The sequence below is a fragment of the Callospermophilus lateralis genome, assembly GCF_048772815.1.
Source record: "Callospermophilus lateralis isolate mCalLat2 chromosome 14 unlocalized genomic scaffold, mCalLat2.hap1 SUPER_14_unloc_1, whole genome shotgun sequence".
Taxonomy (NCBI): domain Eukaryota; kingdom Metazoa; phylum Chordata; class Mammalia; order Rodentia; family Sciuridae; genus Callospermophilus; species Callospermophilus lateralis.
Genome location: NW_027510158.1, coordinates 376,585 through 397,732, shown reverse-complemented (window position 1 = coordinate 397,732; position 21,148 = coordinate 376,585). Strand labels below are relative to the sequence as shown.

The window sequence follows — 21,148 nt, the reverse complement described above, 5'->3', positions numbered from 1 at the left end:
GGGGTAAAAAATGGGAGTTCATAACCCACTTGAATCAAATGTATGGAAGATGAAATGTCATGAGCTTTGTAATGTTTTGAACAACCAATTAAAAAAATACAGAACCTCAAGGTTTTTGATCTAAACAAGCATAAGTAAATATTCAGTTGCTGAAATAAAGCCTCATAGCATAGAAAAATTGGGGGGAAATACCAATGTTTTGATTGAGAGCTTTTAAGTCTGCAATGCATATTATACATCAATATTTAAAATAAGCATGTGGGAAATATGAGTTGAAAATGCAGGGAAAAGTTCTAGGATGGGAAAGAAACTTGGGAGTCATCAGAGGAGAACAGATTAAATTAGTTCATAAACATAACAAGTGAAGATAGAGAAGAAAAGATTTCCAACCAATAAATAAATAATTTGAAATTAAAATACTATGTAAACACATAGTATTATTTATTTAAGTATTATTTAATTACTTAAGTGAAAAGAAAAAACTCCAGAAACACATAATTGCCATAATGAACTCTAATAGAAAGAGAACAGATGAGTAAAAAGTATAAAAGTACATATATGAAAATCCAAATTAATAGTATACACAATTTCAGATATTGAAATAAGGCTAATAGAGATTTGGTGCATTCATATAATGCAATATCATAATAAATGAAAATTAACAAATAAATGCATGCTATGGTAATTTATGTGGACAGCAGAGCATCATATGAAGCAGGGAAGACCTCACTTGTACTTTCATTTTCTTGTGATTCCAATTTTATGAGGTTTCTCTGTCGCCAAAACTAGACTACCATTGTAGAATATTAGAATACAGTTGTTCATCACTTAAAGCCAGGTATATGGTCTGAGAAATACCATAGTTTCATTGTATGAGCATCACAGGGTGTGCTTACACAACCTAAGAGGGCTGTAATGTCAGTAGAGAATATAATCCTATGAGACCAGAGTGGTATGGGCCATCCATTTTGACCTGCAGATGGAAGCACCATTAAATTTTTTTCCTATGTGGGTAGATAAAATTTAGGTATGCTTATAATGCTCTGTACCTTGATCTGGGTCTTATTATTATTTGAGTCTTAAAGAGTATAATTATTCATCAGACTATATAGTGATAATTGTGACTACTTTTTATGTTCAACTTTAAAAAAGTATTTATAATTATTTAAAAAATCAAAATAACCAAATTATATTAGAAATACCAGTGTGTCTAAAATACACATATGAGCTATTAAAATATATAGGATGTTTAATAGAAGATTTAATAGGGTTTATATGGATATGATATTGGTGTTTAAACAAACAAACAAACAAACATGGGTAAAAAACAGGAACTTTTCCAGTATTATTAGACAAAATAGGAAGATAAAATATACACATTGGACATAGAAGATTCCTTTATAAGAGACAAACACAGAAGAAATTGATATGATAAACCTGACAACACATACTTTAAAAATACCTAAATAAGGAAAATAAAAACATCATAGAGAAAATACTTAGAACTGTATGATAGTTATCTAATTTTATAGCTCACTAATATAAATATTAACAAACTAACTGAAAAATATTTAAAAACTAGAAAGTGTTCTCAGTATAAAACACAATATATTTTAATTTGACTCATGATCTAGTATTCTAATTCTTCTATTTTTTAACTTTATGCATTCTCCACATGCTCTATTAAAATTTTACTAAAACTATAAAGACTTGACTCTTATAAGATTCATAAAATGTCTCTCTGTGCTTGGAAATTGTTTTCCGTTTTAATTTATTATTATATTGCACAATTCCAGAAAGTAGCAGTCTATTTTGTCCTGTGTAAACTCAAAAAGAATTGCTTTCAGCTTTTAAAATTGCAACCAACTGTAGGACATTATTTTGCAACATTGCACACACAAGCTCATGTGCTCACTCAGTAAGAAGCTGGATGGCATTTGTGCCTACTGCTTGTGATACATGTAGAAGCATTCTTGCTAGTCATCTCCTAGCCCTTCCTATTCCTTACCATCCTATCCAATTCATCTTTATAAAATAAGTGTTAATTTCAAGTCAGTTAGCTAATGTCATTAGACTGTAACCCAATTTTTAAAACATTGCTCTAGCAAGTGTTGTATGAGCTACATTTAGTCTAAAACAATGGATAAACTTAAAATTTGGAATAATATAAGGAGAACATGATTTTCAATCATTCAATTTGAAAGCCTGAGGTAGAAAAGTACAGCTGTGACCAGAATACTTCTATAGACATTTTGTGTTAATCAGTATACAATTATGATTATATACTGTGTGTGTAACTGTGATTATAGTTCTATGACATAAGCAAATTTAAAATCATGTATAGATTTAGTTACCTTTCTGAAAAGATCATTTTGAAGAAGTATGTGACTTCGTAGAAGAGAAGAATGGAGCTGTAGCTTCCGTGTGTATATCTTTTAGAAAAAAGGATGCTATGTTTTCATGTTAATGGTCCAAATAAGAGGGCATGCAAAGTTCCTTTAGAATATTGTCAGGAATTTTTATCATGGCATCTGAATATTTTAAATTAAAGAAACATTAATGCAATTAAACTGGTAGAGACAGTTTTCTTTGCCCAAACCACAAAGCAAATTACTCTTATTCTTAAAATGTGGCTTCACACCTAGGACTTCCCACTGGTACAGAGGGCATGGGTCCTCCTGCTGTCACTCCTCTAGGTGGGTCACCAGCACAGGTGGCTAATGCCATCACACTGCTACATGTGTCAAAGGGCCCAGATGATTCACGAGGATCCCCAAGAAGCCATCAGAGTGCCCCCTCCAGCCCACTAGGGTACCGAGGAGGAAATGTCTGGACTGGGGTCTGCTGGCCCATGGCTGGGGCCTGATGCACCCCTTTCATCAGGAACTGTGGCTCCCCCAGCAGGCAAGGCTTCTTAGCAGCACTAGCCATACCTAACAGACAGGGAAATGCCTCTGGGGGGCGGGTGGCCACGTGGAGGCGTCCTGCCCTCCTTGCTGATCAGGGGCAACCACATACCTGTCCGAGCCGTCACTGTCAACGGGAATGTGAGAGGTGCTGAGGCTGCTGGAAAAGTCTGTTTTGCTTGAAGACACTTTAGCAAAGCCATTCCCACCTGCGACAGTGGATCTGTGTCAGTGAGGGCAAACCGTGACCAGGGCCACACGGCCGCCCTGTGCCCAGGTGTGTCAGCCTTGGGGCAAAGGTGGGCACTCACCAGGGCTCTTGTCATAACCTGCCGTGACTGCAGCAAAGGTGGGGTTGCCGTTCTTGCCTGGGAGCGAAGCTGCTTTCGTCAACTTGCTTTTGCTTCCGTTTGGCTGCTTTATTTTCAGGTCACTAAGGAAGAAGCAGAGTGAGGACTGAGTCCTGGCCAGCTGTGCCCACGGCAGGGCCAGCGGGGCCTTCTCGGGGCTGCCCTGAGGGCGCTGTGGGTCAGACCGCTTTGTTAGGTGGCAGTGAGGGGTCTAGGGACTGCAGAGGCTGCAATCGTGTTCTGGGGAATGCTGCGAGGGGCCACTCTGCAGAGCCACCACTGCCTGCATGGGAGTAGACCTCAGAGGGGGCTCCTGGCACAGCAGGGCGACAAGCCCACTGTGGCAAGGCCTGAGCAGGCTCTCCAGCCATGGTGGTCACAGCCTCTTGCCAACTCTGGGGAAACCTACATGAGCCTGCCAGGATGGGACACACAGATACCCATGATCGTGCTGGCACCTGGTGAGCCCACCCTCCAAAATCAACTCGCTAACGGTCCCAGGCAGACACAAGGGGCTCTGCCTGAGCGAGCGTGGCTGGTGGGTCCCCTGGCAGGGCCCATCTGCAGTCCTAGTCAGAGCCCACCCAACATCAGGGTCTTAGCACCACATAAACTCATGTCCCCAACCTCACTTAATGCCTGGTGTGCTGAGAGTGCACTGGCCAGTCCAGGGTGACAGTAGGGAGTGGCTCAGAATAGGAGCAGGATCATTGCTGGCCCCAGGTACAAGGGCCAAGGGCAAGTACCCGAGGTGTGGCAGGACAGTGATGGTGGCCATCGGATGCCCCTGCTGAGAAGAGGCCCCTACCTGCCGGAGCTGCTGTTGACGATGCTGCTGTAGCTGCCCCGGGACATGAACGGGCAAGTGGCGGCACAGGGAGACGGAGAGGCGGGGCTTGGTGAGGTCTGGCGTTGTTTTAAGAATATGTCTGCGTTGAGGGTTTGCAGAGAAAGTTTATAAAGACTGTCAGTTGCTGGAAATTAAACACAAAAGGCCTCATTAATGTGATATTTTGTGCTCTTTATCAGCTACTTCCGACGTTCTCAGCACATGTGGGACTCAAGCTAAGGCGCTGACGTGTTCTGCTTAAAGGTTTTAAAGAGAAACCAGGAATTCATTTGTGTGTACCCTCAGGGGCATCAGGGGCTGGCACCTGCACTGTCCCTGCCAGGCTGGCCGGGTGCTCTTGGGTCTTGACATCTTCTGCTTCCTCTTCCTCAGGACAGCAGCTGAAGCCACCACCTGGGCTGAACGCCCCCCGTTCTACAAGAATACCTCGTCTCCCCCTTGGTGTGAGCTGCCCTGGCACCAAAATCACAAGGATACGCTCTGAGAATCCACCTGGCCTGGTAAGTACCGTCCACAGGCTGGCGTAAAGACTCCTGGTAGATGTCTTACAATGTTTACTCTGCAGCGAGATGGCAGTCCAGCACAACTGGACAGGAAACCCACCACCGTCCTGCTCCGAGTGCTGCCCTAGGACGAGGAGCAGGAGGGGGCTCCTGGTCCTCAGCCCTGCCCACTTGATGCGTCCTGCAGAGGCCCTGGCTCCTCTGCAGTGCCCACCTGCAGTGCCCTCTGCCTGTGGCTCTGTGTCCTTTTCTCCAGAGCCACAGCCAGCCCCTTGCTATTCTCTCCAGTACTGTGATGTGAGGAGCTGGCCGCAGGCAAAAGACCGCTATTGTGGAGTGACAACTCTTGGATGATCAACAATCCGACCAGGTCATTCCACCGTGCACAGAGGCAGTGCTATGCTGGTGTCCAGCTTCCGGGGACAGAGCCCTGCGTGAGCCTTTGTCAACATGGCTGGAGCACATGCTCCCACGGTGTGGGTAGGGTGTGGGTAGGGTGTGGGTGGCCCCGGGCGCCAGGTCGGTACTCACAGCTGCCGGGCCTGTGGATTGGCACCGCATCCCACTCTGGTGGCGGAGAGTCCTTCTCACCCTCTGAGCTGCTGGTGTTGCCTGGTTCTTGACTACTGGGGAGAAATTTTGCTAGGGCAGGTGGTCTGTTGTCCACTAACTTATTTGTATCTGCACAAAAATCGGACATTTGTTAAGGGAGGGGAATTCCTTAGTTCTGCTCCCTCTCTCCCTCCCAGGTGGGCACTCGCCCCAGCCTCTGGTGGCTGATCACTTAGATCAAAATGACAATACCTTTTGTTTTCTGGGAATTTTGTGACTTGGATCCACTTGTCAAGGCAGTTGGAAGAGGAATCTTGGTTGGGAGATTTCTACGCGGTTTACTTTCCAACGTGGGAGGGTACGGTAATTCTAGAGAACTGGAAGACAGCCAGGGAGGGAGACGTGTGTCTGTTGCTCTGGGTGAGGGTGGAAGTCACTGATGCTAAGTGGGCTACCTCCCGGCCCAGCCCAGCCCAGCCCAGCCCAGCCCAGGACCGGCTGTGTGCTCAGCTTCCCAGGGCTGCTCAGGAGACACTCAGCATTTAGACCCTCACCTGGTTCAGGTACAGGTGAGGGCTATTGCATCCACTTCAGAAAATGGGTACAGAGCCCTGAACTGTGGTGTGGGGCTGCTAAGTGTGGCCGCGGGCCTGGAGCTCTTGGGCCACTGTGGGACTCTCAAACATACAGACATCAAAGATCTCAGACCCGCCCCACCACAGCTCCTGCTATTCAAAACCCTGGACACTTTCCCATAGAAACTCTGGCGGGGGGCACCTGTGCCAAGTTCCTGGCTACTGTGGAAATGCACCAATTCCCTACAGAGAAGCAGGGCCGCATCTCGTGCCTGTGGTCCAGGGGAGTGGGGTGCCATGAGAGAGCTCAAGATAATACACATGTACAAGCAGAGACAGGCACAGTGGCACATGCCTGTAACCCAGTGACTCGGAAGGCCGAGGAAGGAGGATGCCAAGTTTGAGGCTGGCCTTGGCAACAAGAATAAATAGGGGCAGTTAACTAACTGACTTTTCTTTCTTTAGTCTCTCTGCATGACACAAATTTTCTATAATTAATAGGTATTATTTTAGGAATTAATATAAGAGCAAACCAAAAACTCAGAGGGTCTCTTAGCCCAAATAAACAGAACTTTAGTGCGATAACAAACTGATGTTCAAAGAATCAAAAAGAAAAACCGCGCACTGCTGATGAGTGAGACCATCAGTACACAGAGCCATAATGTCTTTTGTGGCTTTTCTGCTTCTGACTGTCAGGGTTATTTAAAAACTGTCTTCCAAAAAACACGGAAGGCTGCTTGAGGCAGACACCAGCCCTGGTGCAGGGTGTGGGCGTGGGTTATTTTTAGGATAGGTAGTCAAGAAGTGGGGGATGTCTGTACAAAGCTTAATTCTGCTACTATAACATTAATTGGCTTTTTAGGAAAAAGGTGCCAGAATATTTTATTTTTGTTGATTAAGCCAGATGATCTTTAGCAAAATACTTTTTTTAAGACTTCCAAAAAAATGGACAAGAACCAACTTTTATTAGGTGGCTTTTTCTAAAAGGGAAGGGAGAAAGTGGCTCCCACAGGCTTTGTCCCTGCTCCAGTCACACATGCTGCATGGATGTCTGGGGGACAGAGGCTGAGTGGGTGGAGACGGGTGTGCTCCCCATGTTGAAGGGCTGTGGTCTAGTGATGCAGCCCAGGGCCCTGGGCTCTGCTGTCTGTGCAAGTACGCTGCTGGAGAGTGTGTGGCTTTTGGTGCACATTCCAGACTTCTCTCTGCTTTTCACAGATTTTATATTCCAATTATACTAATGTGTAAAATGCTCATAAACAGAAAATCCAATGAGCAAAGATGGTTGCTGTCCTAAAGCAAGATGCCCTGGGCCGTTCCTGATTCTGCGGAAGCCCTTTCAGTGCCTGAGGTCTAATCCTATTTCGGGCATCTCTGACCTGCGATGGAGTCTTCTGGAGTCCACAGGCCTGCTACCATAGGTGCTAAAGCTGGGAAAACAGACCACGTTTCTGCCACCGCAGCAGCCCCTGCTCCCAGTCCCAGGAGATGACTTCTAAAGTCTGCTCTCGGGGTGTGGCTGTAGGGTGACAGGCAGCCCAGGCCCTTCCCCTGGCCTATGATCATATGCACAGCTGGACAGGATCTCGGGCAACTAAAGCCAGGACTGGCCCTGATGATGGCTGCCCGTCAGCATGCTGCATTCACCACCACCGCTCGCTGGTGGTGATGAACTGGGACTCTCAATGTTTTACCCTTAAATTTGTAGAAACAGAGGACAATCAGTGGGTTTGAAGAGAACTGAGGGTGCATGTGTGGGGCGTGCTGCCCAAGTGGCCTTCTGGGACCCATTTCTTTTTCAGCTATCCATCAAGAGAATGGAGAACTGCGGACAGAGAGGACTAACTGCCTTTGCTGTGCTTTGCTAGAGAATTAACTCACAGACCTCACAAGGGTGCGGGCTCCAGTGAAGCCTTTTCAAATTAGGAGCCTGCTAATAGCCAGCGCAAACCCCAGAACACCACAGGAGTCAGCAGAAGAGGGCTGAGAAGAGGAGTGTGTCCTGTCTGCTCGGTCTTTGGCACTAAACTCAGGCACCAGGACTAGGGCTTGCAGACGGCAGATCTGGTGATGTCACCTATGGCACAGCATCTCTAAGACCATTCTTAGGAGCACTGGTTTTATCATTTACAATCACAAAATATATTGCATAACTCTATTTTCACAAGATCTGTGCACCCCAAAAGCTCATTAGTAACTTACTAGTTTAACGCCCTCATTTATCCCGGGAACACTTGGTAGCGAGCCTAGCTGTGGGGCCCGAGCTGGAGGTGTTTCCTGAGAGAACCATCTGGCTGGGGATACCTGCTCTGAACATTCTTTTTGGTAGGAACAAACTTGCAAGTTTTACAGCACAGAACTTGAGGTCCTGACACCAGTTCTGGGCTGGTGCTGCAGCAGCCTTGGGGCGCTTTCTGGAGGATGTCACACCTTTACCTGTGCTGACCATCAAGGTCATCTTGAGCAGAACTGAAAAGCCTCTCTGCCTGGGAATGAGTCACAAACTGAAATTCTCCTCCACACCTGTCCCCTGGCAGCAGATCATCAAACCGGCACCCCTGCCTCCACAGGTCTAACACTTGCAGCCCGTGGCTGTCCTGTCCATGGCAGTGAATGTGATGAAAGCCCCAGAGGAGCATGGCTTTTGCTGCAAAGGCCCTGGAAGCCCACCTACCCTCACTCCTCTGCACCCTCTTGCTCCTCACCTGGGTTTCACATCCGTGGGGATTTCTTTCTTAACATTTAAGAGCTTTTTGCTTTTTTTCTTCACTTGAGATGTTTCATTTTCATGTTTTCCGGGCATGGCTTGTTTTCCCTAAATCCTGTAAAAAACGCATGCGGAATTGCTGAGAAGGATTAATAAAAACAACAAATGATAAGACACTAAGAGGTAGTGGATGTATGTTGTGAAATAAATAAACGTGACACATTCCTTCCCTGAAATCTACTGTAATTCTGTCAATTTTTCAACCACATTACGATTATAACTATAATTATGTTTTGACGAGTCCGAGTTTTTTACAAAGTTCATTTTAATATACTCCTATCTGATAGAAGTGGGTGGTGGCAGTGGAAGAAGCAACTGGTAGCTCCTTATTTTTAAGCATCAGGGAGCAAAACCTTGTTTTTATAAGGAGAGTTGAGCGAAGACTATAAATTTAAACACTCTTAGCAACGTGCCTAATCCAAAGCACAAAACTCAGGGCCAAAAAGCCAGGCAAGCCGCCCTCTATGTGTCCACACCTGGGCCTTCCACTGAACCAGCGTGTGGCCGGCTCAGTGGGACCATCAACAGGACAGGGCTGAGGTATTCATTCACCTGCTCAACACGCATTTAATAGACACCCACTTGGTACCAGATAGTGGGACTGGCATGCGGGTCTGGCCTCTTCCCTCAAGAACCTTGAGGCCTAGCAGGTGGAGAGAGACAGGACAACCTGGGAGCAATGTGGGCCCGTGGTGTGACAGAGCACTCTAGCCTGGCCTCCAGGTAGAGCCTGGACTGGGGAGGGCCACCCAGGCTGCCTCCGAAAGCCAGGCCAGCGCAGAAGCTGCACATGCATCATACAGTGACTGATGCTGCTGTGGCATGTGCACATGAGGTCCCTGGACAGGCGTGTCCGCTCAGGTGCTGGGGAACCCACCAGGTGAACTGCTCATGAGAAGGCTGTGCACCAACACCAGCCTGGCTCTTCACCAGTCACTCAAGGAACACTGGGGTACAGAGAGGAAGGACACACCCAGCAAAGGGGGTGGCTGTGGACGCAGGATGGAGCCAGGGGTGGAGTAGCACCTACCCGCCAGCGTCCAGACCTCCTGCCTTGGTGATGACTACACTCTGACTTAGCAGGCCATGCCAGGCCAGGCGACTGTCCAGGACACCAAGCACAGGCAGGTACATCAGCCCCTGGCTCTTACACCCTGAAGACTACTTTGAGTTACTGGAGAAGCATCTCCTGAATACTCGGTCCACTGGGGGCCACAGACCGAGAGCTTGGGAGGACAAGGCTGCGGCCTCCCTGTCCAATGGTGCTTAAGCACCTGGCACAGGCCTGGCATTCAGGGGTTTCAAGTGTTTGTTCAGTGAATAGGCAGAAAAGACACAAGGAAAATGACCTCTTGCATGTGACCTTGCTGGGAAGCAAATACTCCACCTGCCAACTGGGCCTGGTCATAAAGAAAAGCTCCTGACCTCTGTGTGCACCGCACCAGGACAGAGCCCACCGAGGCAGCCAAACAGGCCTGGGTGCTGCTGCAGCATGTGCACGCAGGGGCAGGCAGAGGACAGAGCCAACAAGGGCGCCAGGATGGTTTAGCGGGTGCAGGAATACTGGCAGGTGCCAGCCACTGAGGGTGACCAGGGTGCGGCTGCCACAGGGGAGGATGAGCCTGTGCAGCCAAGGCCCCGGGGTGTGCAGCAGCTCTCTGCTATCTAGAGGATCAAGTGCAGAACCCTAGTACTGGCTAGAAGTGGACCAAGCAGACAGCACGGGCCAGCTGGGAGGGGTATGCAGAGCAAGGCCACTGCCCTGATAGGAAGGCACACGTGTTTCCAAAATTAATTCACCCTGCAGGCACTGCTGGGCACATTTAAGAAGTGACTCCTTAGGTCACTAGACTGAAGCTGAAAGAGACTCTGCTCTGTGATCCCTTTACATCTCAAACATTCATCTAAAAGGTGTCAGAGCAGAACCATCCCCGCCCTGCACACAGCTCGGAGCTCACGTTCCACGGCTGGGGCTTTCCCCTCTGCGATGCCGTGGGATGCTGCCACATGCTGGGCATTCTGCAAGGTTATTCCTGAGCAGAAGACTCGGGGGACAATGTGGAATTCTCATGGCTGTCATGTCCTAGGCTGGGCTGCCAGCTCTGGGTGACCACTGAAGCCTGGGGTCTCGCCCTGGGCCACACCCTCCTGGGATAGTCACTGCCCCACCTGCCTGGGGAGGGAGCTGCTCCCAATGTGACACTGTGACCATGAAGGTCCTGATGCTGCCCAGCCTCTCGACACAGACAGCACCTGTGAGCTAGTAATAGGGGTCACTATTCCTGATACTCCCAGCTCTGAAGTGGTGCTTCCAAACGTCCTTCTCTGGGGGAGGTGCAGCTGTCCATCCCCAGCTGGCCTGGCATGAGGGCTGACCCGTCCTCACAGATCCCCAGCGCTGCACAACGCCAGGCCCCGCGGAGTGGGTGCCCGCCGCCTACCTCCTTGAGCAGCTCGGTGTCGGGGTTGGAGGCCTCAGTGGTGGTGGAGGAGCTGTCATCGTCGGCCAGGGCCCCTTCAACTCGTCCTCTGGGGGCCTTCCCTTCCCCTTCTCCTCCTTCTCCTCCTGCTTTTTTGGGGCTGTGACCTTGCCCTGAAGGCCTTTGCCTTTCCCTGTGGGTGAGAACCAGGTAAAGCACTGCCTGCTCCAGGTGGGGGGGAGCCCAGCCTTCATGCCTTTTGGAAGAAGCTGGACTCTTTTGTCACTCACGAGGGATTGAACCTTTCCAAATCAAAACTGGATTAGATTATTAAAAATATCAGCTCACAGGCACGGTTTGTGTGTAACCGAGTGCAGCCCAGAGCATACAGCTGGTGAGCTTGGACCACTCTGTCCATCTGGCAGACCTGTTGTCAGCCTGAGAGTGCCCCAGAGGGTGATGAGCTCTGTTGTCACACGGTGGAACCAGGTGCCTCTGAGACCTGCTCAGAGACAGAGGCCCAGTGGTGACACATGTGATGAGTGACCCTGTGACTTTGGGGGCTAGAAACCTGGCAGTGGAGCCACGGTGGCCAGTCCCAATGCCGCTTGTCCCCAGCTTCTGGGGGTCCTGGCCTTTGGCTGCACTGGAGAGAAAAGTGCTTGGAGGCTCCAGTGAGCAATCACAGAAGGCCTCAGGACAGCGGCCGGCACAGGATACCGGGTGGCACAGAACACCAAGTGAGGCCACACTGGCTACAGAGCGCCTGTAATGAAAGACCTGGATGCCACCAAGAGTAACAAGGCCCAGCCCCATGATATGTTTGCAGGGGTGCTGTGTGTGCCGGGAGCACAGCAGTGAGCAGCCATTCCTGCCTCGCCGAGCTGCTCCTGGGTATGGATGGGACACGCAGAGACACCCCCAGGTTCCACACCTCTGAGGCTCCTGCAGAACACTAGGGGGCAGGGCTGCACCCCAGCCACTCCTGTGTGAGTTGTCATTTCTAAATACATCCTTTGAAAACAGTGACTTCATACAACTTAATGTGAACCTCAAGTTTTATGCTTTTTCTCAAAGAATGTCACTGTTAATGGTTCTAGGGACTCAAACCTTGGCATGAAGATAAGGGCTTGGTGAACTGTGGCCCATGGGTCAAATGTGGCCTGTGGCTGTTTTATATGGATTATGAGGGGAAAATGATTTTCATAGTTTTAAGTGGCGTAAAACAAACAAACAAACAAACAACAAAAATGACTAAATAAGCCCCAGAGAAAGTCTGTGGTCCACAAAGCCTCAGATACCACCTGGCCCTTTACAGAAAGTTTAAAGAGTCTGGTCTGGTAAAAGAAAAAGTAAGGCTCTGGGATAGGAGTGGTGGTGCCCACCTAGTCCCAGCGGCTCAGGAGGCTGAGTCAGGAAGATTTCGAGTTCAACGCCAGCCTCAGCAACTTAGTGAGGCCCTAAACTACTCAGTGAGACCCTGCCTCTGAATAAAACATAAAAAGGGCTGGGGGTGTGGCTCAGTGATTAAGCACCTCTGGGCTCAATACCTGGTACACAAAAGGGGCGGGGGGAGGAAAGATAAGGCTCTGGGGTGGTTTCCAGGAATGTCCCTCTGTCACTTCACAATGATCTCAGGAGGTGCTGGATTTGAAACCATAACCGAATATTAAGTCTCAATATCAGGGCCTTCATCCCAGGAGAAAACTGACCAGTCTGGTTTAGTCACTACAGCACTTGACATCCCTGGAGGGCCAGAGTGCCTCCCCACCCTGGGAGACAGGAAAGGGTGTGTCCTGCTCCAGACCAGCCCAGTCCTGAGCCATGAACTTCTCACCTGTGCTGCACAACTGGCCGGTGCTGCGGCCTGGGCAAGCAGTGAGGTGTGGGAGGAGTGGACTTACCTACCCTAGCCCAGACCTCCAGGAGAGAGGAGTGGAGTTTTTAAAGAACTGAACTCAAATTTTAAAGCCATGGCTAGACAAAGAAGAAGAATAAATACTTACACCAATAATTAAGTTGAAAACTGGGTTAAAAAGGTTATTTTATGAAAGAGTAGCTTATATTTTTTGCCTCCAAGTCTTTATCTTCTTCTCATTAACTTTTAAACATGCTGCCCTTGACTTCTGTTCTCGGTGCCTTCATGGATGTGATTTTGGAAAGCGTCAGTGATCCCTCCACCATGGAAGCCAGGGACTCGCCTCCCATCCACCCCTGGCCCAGAGCACCTGTAGAGTCAAGGCCTCTCCCGGCCTGCTGCCAACACCATCACTGCTGGCCTTCTCTTCTGACAACGTTTTTGCCGCTGCTCCTAGCAATCTGCCCTCTTCCCCTTCTGTTCTCCTTGGGGGCTCACTTTAAGCAATTCAAATCTAAAATGTCTAAAACTAAGTTAAATACACTCAAGTCTTCTTTCAGGCTCTCAGTCTATAATCATATTTCTTAAGCAGACACACTTTAGGATAACCCAGGGAGCTTAAACAAATACGTGAGAGATTCTGAATGAATGGCTCTGGAGGGGACAGTGGCATAACTGGCACACAGTAGCTCTAAAAAAATCTTTCAAACATGATGGCCCAGGCTGAAGTGGCAGCGTAGAGACACTCGGCGCGTCTCCAAGGAAGAACAATACCCAGTGTGAACCTGGTGACAGAGGAGGGGTCTTCGCAGGGCAGCATGTTTACCAGGCGCTTACCACAGTGGCATGAATGTCCCTGAGGCCAGCGGCCTTCCTCTTCCTCCTCCTCCTCCAGTGGCCCAGCAGATTCCAGCTCAGGGGCTGGCTCACCTCCTGTGGTCACCAAATCCCTGGTGACATTCCCCTTTGGAGGCTCCCAGCTTTGCCCCTTGGGCTCCATTTCTCCCTCAGTCTCAGCACCATGAGGGCAGCGCTCAGGTCTCAGAGATCTGTCACCCTCTACCAGCGCTAGCTGCAGATGCGGGGCTGCCGTTGGTTTTGTGCCATGGAAGAAGGAGATATCGACCCTGGGACCTGCACCAGGACTCGCTACCCTAAGACCAAACTCTTATCCCACTTCAGGGCTTTCTAAGTAACTGATCCTGGCCATGAATAGGTCCAAGTAGACCTGACAGCTCGAATGGGAGGCCTGTAGCCGAGGGCGCTGCTGGTGAGATCACAGCACACTCACTGGAGACTCTCCAACCCGATTTGAGTTTCTCTACTCACTGGAGCCAGACGAACCCCCAACAGGAAACAGAAACCCACTTAAAAACACCCAGAGGCCTAACAATTTTGTGAAGACAGAGTAGATGTACTTTTCCTTATTCTTCCTGTTAATAAGCACATCTAAAATCCCTGGGCAGTATATAAAATAAAAATAAGCATAAGAAAGTTCTGAGAGGAGGAGAGGCGGTGAGACAGATGGTGGCCCAAGGAAAGGCATGGCGGTGCGCTCCCTGAACTTTCTCCTTGCTACACCTACCTTCCCCGGGAGCATCAATGCACACAGGCAAAGCCCTAACAAAGGCAGGAGGGGCATCCTGCAAGACAAAAGCCTTCTTCCCTGCCAAACACCACGTGCTCCCACCACAGCACGCCAGCCAAGGCTGAGCAGAAGCCCAGACTCCCTCTTGCAAGGCCATCACCAGGCCACCAGTATGCCTGCCAGGTTGGTGTCAGAGAGGACCTGGGAGGGAGCAGGGCCTTCTGTCCCAGCCAGGACCCTGGCTGGAATAACCACCTTCCCCTCCCTACCGGGTGGGGTGGTTCAGGACGTCCTCCACTGCCCGCTGTGCCTCTGCTGACAACTCCAGTGCCCAGAACCCCAACCCCACCCTCAGGTGCCAACAGGGGACAAGAAGCAAATCAAGACTTCTAACACACCCTGGCCCCTTCACCTGTCAGAGCAATGTCAGAGAAAGGCATCAATAACAGGAAGGCAGAGAAAGAGCCAAAGTCTCAGAACATCAAGACTCCAAGGGTCCAGGTTTCAGTCCAGTCATTCTTTATACCAAGAACCAGAAACCTCTCAAATTAAATAAAAACAAACAAAAAACCCAACTGACTGATGCCAACGCCAAGGACACAGATATGTTAGAACCATCTGACAAAGACATAACTGTTGTCCTAATGAAGCCAGATTTACAGATAGGTAGGTAGTTAGGTAAATCCGGTCTAATAAGATAAATAAAATGGAGACATTACAGAGAATGGAGTCCAGGAAACCAGAGCAGCACCTGGGGGAATTGAAATGTTAATGTCCCCAAGGCCCCAACCCATCCTAAGGAACTGCTAATGAAGCAGCTCCCAGCAAACAGGGAGGTGCTAATCCAAAAGCTGCCCCAGGCCTTTCCTGCCCAGATTACTCCCTCAGTCCACCTGTCTCCCACCTTTTGGGCCTTCCCACCTGCATTTCCAACACTGCAGGATAGAGGAAAACAAAGGACAGGAGTGGGGGAAAGCTGAAAGAAGACTTTAGCTATAAGAGAGGGAAGACCCACCCCTTCCATGGATTATACCTTTTGGGTCTCCTTCTTCCTCCGGGGAGGAGTCTTTTCTGTTGTCCTTTAATAAAGCTTCCACTGTCCATTCTACACTGGCCTCGGCATGTGCTTCTCTGCTGTTGTTATACTTCAGCATTCGGGAAAGCGAGGATTCGTCACCGGTACACAGCGGTGACCCTAAGCAATCACAAACACGCCTGAAATAAGCAAAAAACTGAAGGCCTCAGCGAACAAATTTAAAATGCAAGGAAGAACACAATGAAAATCATAGAACTGAAAAATAATTGAAATAAAAGGGTCAGTGCATGGACTGAAGAGCAGAATGGAGGAGACAGGAAATAATCATAAGCCTGAAAACAGGAAATAGAAATTAGGAGCGAAAACAGAAGAAGTGAAGAGAGGATCTGTGTAATTATAGCAAAAGAGCTAATATTGTGTTATCAAAAGTTTCAGAAGGAAAGGAGAAACAGGAGGGGCGGAAGAAGAACTCTAGAAACAATGGAAATGAAAATGTCCCCTTTCTGGGACACAAAACTACAAATCAAAAACAAAAGAGAAAGCCTGAAGCAAGATAAATGCAAAGGAATCCACACTAAGACACAGCAAAAGCAAACCTGGGAAAACTGAAAACAAAGGAAAAAAACCTCGAGGTCAGCCGGCCTGCCTCATCTATAGGAAAAACAATCAGGATGACAGCTCTGTCTTCAGAAATCATGGAGGCTAGAAGCACTAAAGAAAACAACCGTTACCCCAGAACCCTCCTCCCAGCTGAACACATCCTTCAGGAGCTTCCGGACATGAGCAAATGAAGGAAAACTAAGAGAATTTGAATCCAACTGACCTGCTCTAAAAGAAGAAATAGAAGAAGTACCCAAGACAGAAAGGATAACAAAAAAGGAACATGGGAGCATTAGGGAAAACCAAGAAGGAGTCAGCAAGAGTATGGGTAGATCAGACAGGCTTTCCTCAGGACTTGAGTAGATTCTGAGTTGTGCTGGATGACCAAAGCAAAATTCTAACATTATCTGATATGGCTCTAAACGTATGTAGTAGAGATATTTAAGACAATTACAACTTGCAAAGGGCAAAGAAACATCAAGAGAGATAAGGTTTCTATACATCACTTAAACTTGTAAGACGATCCCAGAAGACTGTGACAAATTATGGCCATTATAATGTAATACCTAGAGCAACTCCTAAAAAAACTATATATAGAGATATTCTAGAATATGCTACTGCCCTAAATAAAAAAAAGTAATCCACATTAAGGTAGGAAAAAGAAAAAGAAAGTGGAGACTGAAGAGGAAACAAAATATAAAGTGATGGGTTTAAAGTTCTAAAACATCAATAATTATATTAAAAGTAAATGGTCTGATCATGTAATTAAAAAGACAGAGACTGGCAGATTGGATTAAAAACTATGACCTAATTTTGTGCTACCTATGGAAAACTCATTTCTAATATAATGATATAGGAAAGGTAGAAGTAAAGAGATGGAAAAAATGTATCATGGAAACATAAAAGCAAGAGAGGCTATATTAATAAACTTTAGACAATTACTAGGGACAAGGGAGAACATTATATAATGATAAATGGTCAAGCTACCAAGAATATACAGCAATCTTAAATGTATATGCATTACTCAGAAGAGCTGCCAGCTATGTGAAGAGAATGAGAACTGAGAGAGGAATCCACAGACAGCTGGAGAGGACAACACCTCCTGTCAACAACAGATAGAACAACTAGATAGAAAATCAGAAAAGATCTGGAAAAAACCAACAATATCATCCACTGACAGAAATCTAATGGACATTTATAAATTATTCTCTAAAAAGAAAAAAAAGGGGGGGGAATGCATATTCTTTTTAAGTGCCCATGGATCGCTTGCCAACACAGGCCAAATCCTGGGCCATAGAACAACCTCAACATATACGGAAGAACTGAAATCATTCAAAGTTGTTTTTTCCTAACATAATGGATTCAAACTACAAGCAGTAACAGAAAATCTCTGAACACCTGGAAACTAACAAAGCACTTATAGGTAAACCATGGGTCACAGAAAGTCTCAAACCAAAAACATACAGAACTGAATGGAAGTTCCACATGTCACAGTGACACACAGATACAGCAGAGTTCACAGGGAAACTGAGAGTACCAGGAGCATATGCTAAAAAACGGCTTCCACCCAACAACTTAAAAAGTGCAGGTAAGCAAAGCTAAAGAAGCAGGATGAAGGGAAGAGTAAGAGTAGGTGCCAAAAGCAAAGCCATTAAAACAGGCAGTGGACAAAGGTCAAGAAACAGAACCCGAGTCTCTGAAGCGACACAACTCTAGCAAGACAAAAAAAGAAAAGGGAAAAAAAAGTCAAATTACTGATATCAGAAATAAAATGAGATATCACTAAAGTTATTTATCCAAAGTAACTACCATAGGGATACATATATTTCCATGTTTATATCAGTACAATTCACAAGAACCAAGTTATGGAACCAGCCTAGGGGCCTGTCAGCAGATGAATGGATAAAGAAAATGTGATATATGTACACAATGGAGTTTTCCGTAGCCATAAAGAGAAGAGAATGACATCATCTCCTGGATGGACAAAACTGAAGAACGTCATGCTGAGTGACATAAGCCAGACTCAGAATGTCAAGGGTTGAACGTCTGGTCTCATGTACAGAAGCTAGGGAGGGAGGGAGGGAGGAAAGAAGGAAGGAAGGAAGGAAGGAAGAAAGGAAGGAAGGAAGGAAAGAGCAAGGAGGACAGCATAGTAGAGGAAGGACCAGGGGCAGGAGGAGTGGGTACAGGGAGGGCAGGAGAAGTGGGGACAGGGAGGGCAGGTGATGAAATTGACCAAATCATGTTTTGCACAGTGCACATATCACAACAACCCCACTTTTACGTAAAATTACAATGTACCAATGAAAACTACCACAAAACCCCAAACAGAAGGAACCAATAGAGTAGAGGAGGGGAGCAGGGAAGAGGGGAAGGACAGCAAGGGCAAGCAGGGGGAAAGAAATGGAACGATGATGTCACAACAGACCCACCAGGACGTACAACACACAGACAAAAACATGATTAAAGCAAAAACTCTACTATGTAATACTTGCATTGTTTTTTTTTTATTAAATATTAAAGTACACAAAGAATTAAAGAACACACACACTCACACACACAAAGAATTAAAGAACATAGAAAATGCAGGTCAAGAGAAAATGCCTGTAATACACACTCTAATCTGAAGTTATTAAAGCCAGTTACCTGATCTAACTGGCTCCTAACACTTCTCAGAAATTGCCAGTCTCCATGGGACGCCTCCTCGCAGGGCATCTGGCTACATGTGACTTCACCTGCTCTCCTGCAGGCTGGCTGCCTCCTGGTGCGTCCTCCCCATCAGCAGATCAGGGATAGCTGCACCATGTCCTGCCTGACAGGCACCTGTATGGTAGCTACCTCTGTAGCACAGGTGAAGGCTACTCTACATTCTGAGGTGTCAAGTGGCAGCTGACGGGTGATTTTTTCTAAAGCCACACAGCTGGAAAGAGGCAGAGCCAGGGTTGAATCTGGGCCTGCCTGATGGTGAGACCTGGCCTCAAGACACTGCACCACCTTGCCTCTCCCTGCCCTTGACAAAGCTACCCACCAAATCACCAAGGCTGGAAAGTAGAATGGCTGCAGATGTCACCATTCTTTAGTCACCACACACCAAGAACCAATCTTGCCAGGTTTTGGGGCTTTCTCTGATTTTAACCTTCAATCCAGCAATGGTCTCTGTCCAGTTTGTGTGTTCCGGGTGGGAGAAACTGAGGAAGTGCAGAATGTAATGACCATCCCTGCCCAGCCAACCATGAACAGGGGGCACTACTGGGCACCTTCCTCCAGAAACAGCGGCTAGATGGAGAAGAAGAGAATGCTGGCTGGCCTACAAGCCGACAGCCAGGGAAGGCAAGATCAGGGAGATCAACACGTGAACTGAAAGGGAAGGCTGCTGAATGTCCCCAAGGGCTTGACAATACAAGGATTTCTGTTTGAGATGCGGGGTGGGGAGAATGGTCTGCTTCTAAAAAGAATACGTGCACATTCCAAGTAAGCGCAATGACATGCTCAGGGTGAGTCTGTGAGGAATGATGAAGGTTCTCTCCAGCTGAAAGAACGGTTTTACCACACACTGTTCTGCGACTCCGAGATCCATGTCCACCTTTCAAAGTTGTTAATTTTTTTTTTTTGGGGGGGGTAGGACTGGGGATGGAAGCAGGGCCCTGTGCTAGGCTAGTGTTCTACTGAGGGTGAGCTACATCCTCAGCCCTAAAGTCCATTTTAGATACTGTTTTTCTACATTTATACTTCAATAAAAACAGTTATTGAAGGAAAAACAAAATATATTCTGACTTCTTCCTTTTTACCAAACAGCAACAGTGGGAAGGAAATTAGCGGGCCCCCTGCCTCCTGAGGGTTCAACCTCCACTCCATCGGCAGATTGCTCTTTGGAGGGGACTCTAGGACCACTCTGAAAGCCAAAGAACATTTTTTTTTCATCTTAAAAGTTAAGATATGTACTTTCTGTTAATAAGAGGTAAATCAAAAAAGGATTTCTGAGGCAGGAGGATTGCTGAGTTCCAAGTCAGACTCAGCAACTTAGCGAGGCCCTAAGCAACTTACCAAGACCCTGTCTCTAAACAGAATATAAAAAAGGGCTGGGGGGCTGGGGTTGTGGCTCAGAGGTAGAAGGCTCGCTGAGCACGTGTGAGGCCCTGTGTTTGATCCTCAGCACCACATAAAAATAAATAAATAAAAATGTAGGCATTGTATCCATCTACTAAAAAAAATAATAAAAATATGTATATATTAAAAAAGGAGGGGAGGCTGAGGATGTGATTCAGTAGTTAAGCATCCCTGGGTTCAATTCCTTGCACTAATAAAAAAAAAGGAAGGAAGGAAGGAAGGAAGGAAGGAAGGAAGGAAGGAAGGAAGGAAGGAAGGAAGGAAGGATGAATTTCTGTAGAACTTAAAAATGTTCAAGGGAACATTTTACTGTTTAACAAACACAAATGCATGGGAATTTCAATGTAGCCAGTCTTCACATGACTAGGACTAAGATGTTCTGTAAAGGAAAACTCCTAGACACTGAATGTCAGGTTTCTCCCCACCTCTTAGGGCCACGAAGGTTCCTGTTCCTGTGCAAACAAAGGCAAAAACTCCTTGGTGAACCAGTGAGGAGGAACTTAAATATGGTTGGGGTAATATGTATTAGCACAGCTGCCTCCAAAGAGGAAGAAAGATGCACAGTTCATGCTGTAAAGGGATAAAGTTGAAATACAAGTAGAGGTCACTGATAGGTTTTCTTCATTTTGGCTGTAGAAGTCTGGCTTGGCCCACCTATCTGAGTGGCACGAGAACCTCCAAGATGGCTTCCATGACACCTCCTAGTACTTCTGCCCTGGTGCAATATGAGTATGGGCTGTCTCTTGGAGAATGGGCTGGACCACATGTCCAGTGAACTGAAAAACTACAGAACTGATGGGGTGTCACTCCCAACATCACCGACTTCCAAGCTGCTAACATTTGTCCTTTCCTGCCCTTCTGATTCTCATTCGGTTGAGCTGCCCTTTGGAGGAAACAACTCAGGCTTCTGGCAATAGCCAGCAAGGAACCGGGGCCCTTAGTCCTACTGGGAGAAGTGCCTTGTGCCTGGGAATAAGTGAATACTGCCATCAACCCCCTGCATGAGCCTGGAAGCAACTTCAGGGGAATCTTAAGG

General features: G+C 47.3%; 1 protein-coding gene across 1 annotated transcript in view; it reads right to left on the bottom strand.

Annotated features, from left to right (window-relative positions):
• LOC143386060 (transmembrane protein 131-like) overlaps positions 1–21,148 on the bottom strand; it is a 139,465-nt gene that overhangs the window by 46,090 nt on the left and 72,227 nt on the right. Inside the window, 8 exon segments of the mRNA XM_077107914.1 lie at positions 3,019–3,115; positions 3,218–3,339; positions 4,065–4,230; positions 5,141–5,290; positions 5,414–5,538; positions 8,442–8,551; positions 10,945–11,018; positions 11,021–11,116. Coding sequence (XP_076964029.1) covers positions 3,019–3,115; positions 3,218–3,339; positions 4,065–4,230; positions 5,141–5,290; positions 5,414–5,538; positions 8,442–8,551; positions 10,945–11,018; positions 11,021–11,116 — 940 coding nt within the window.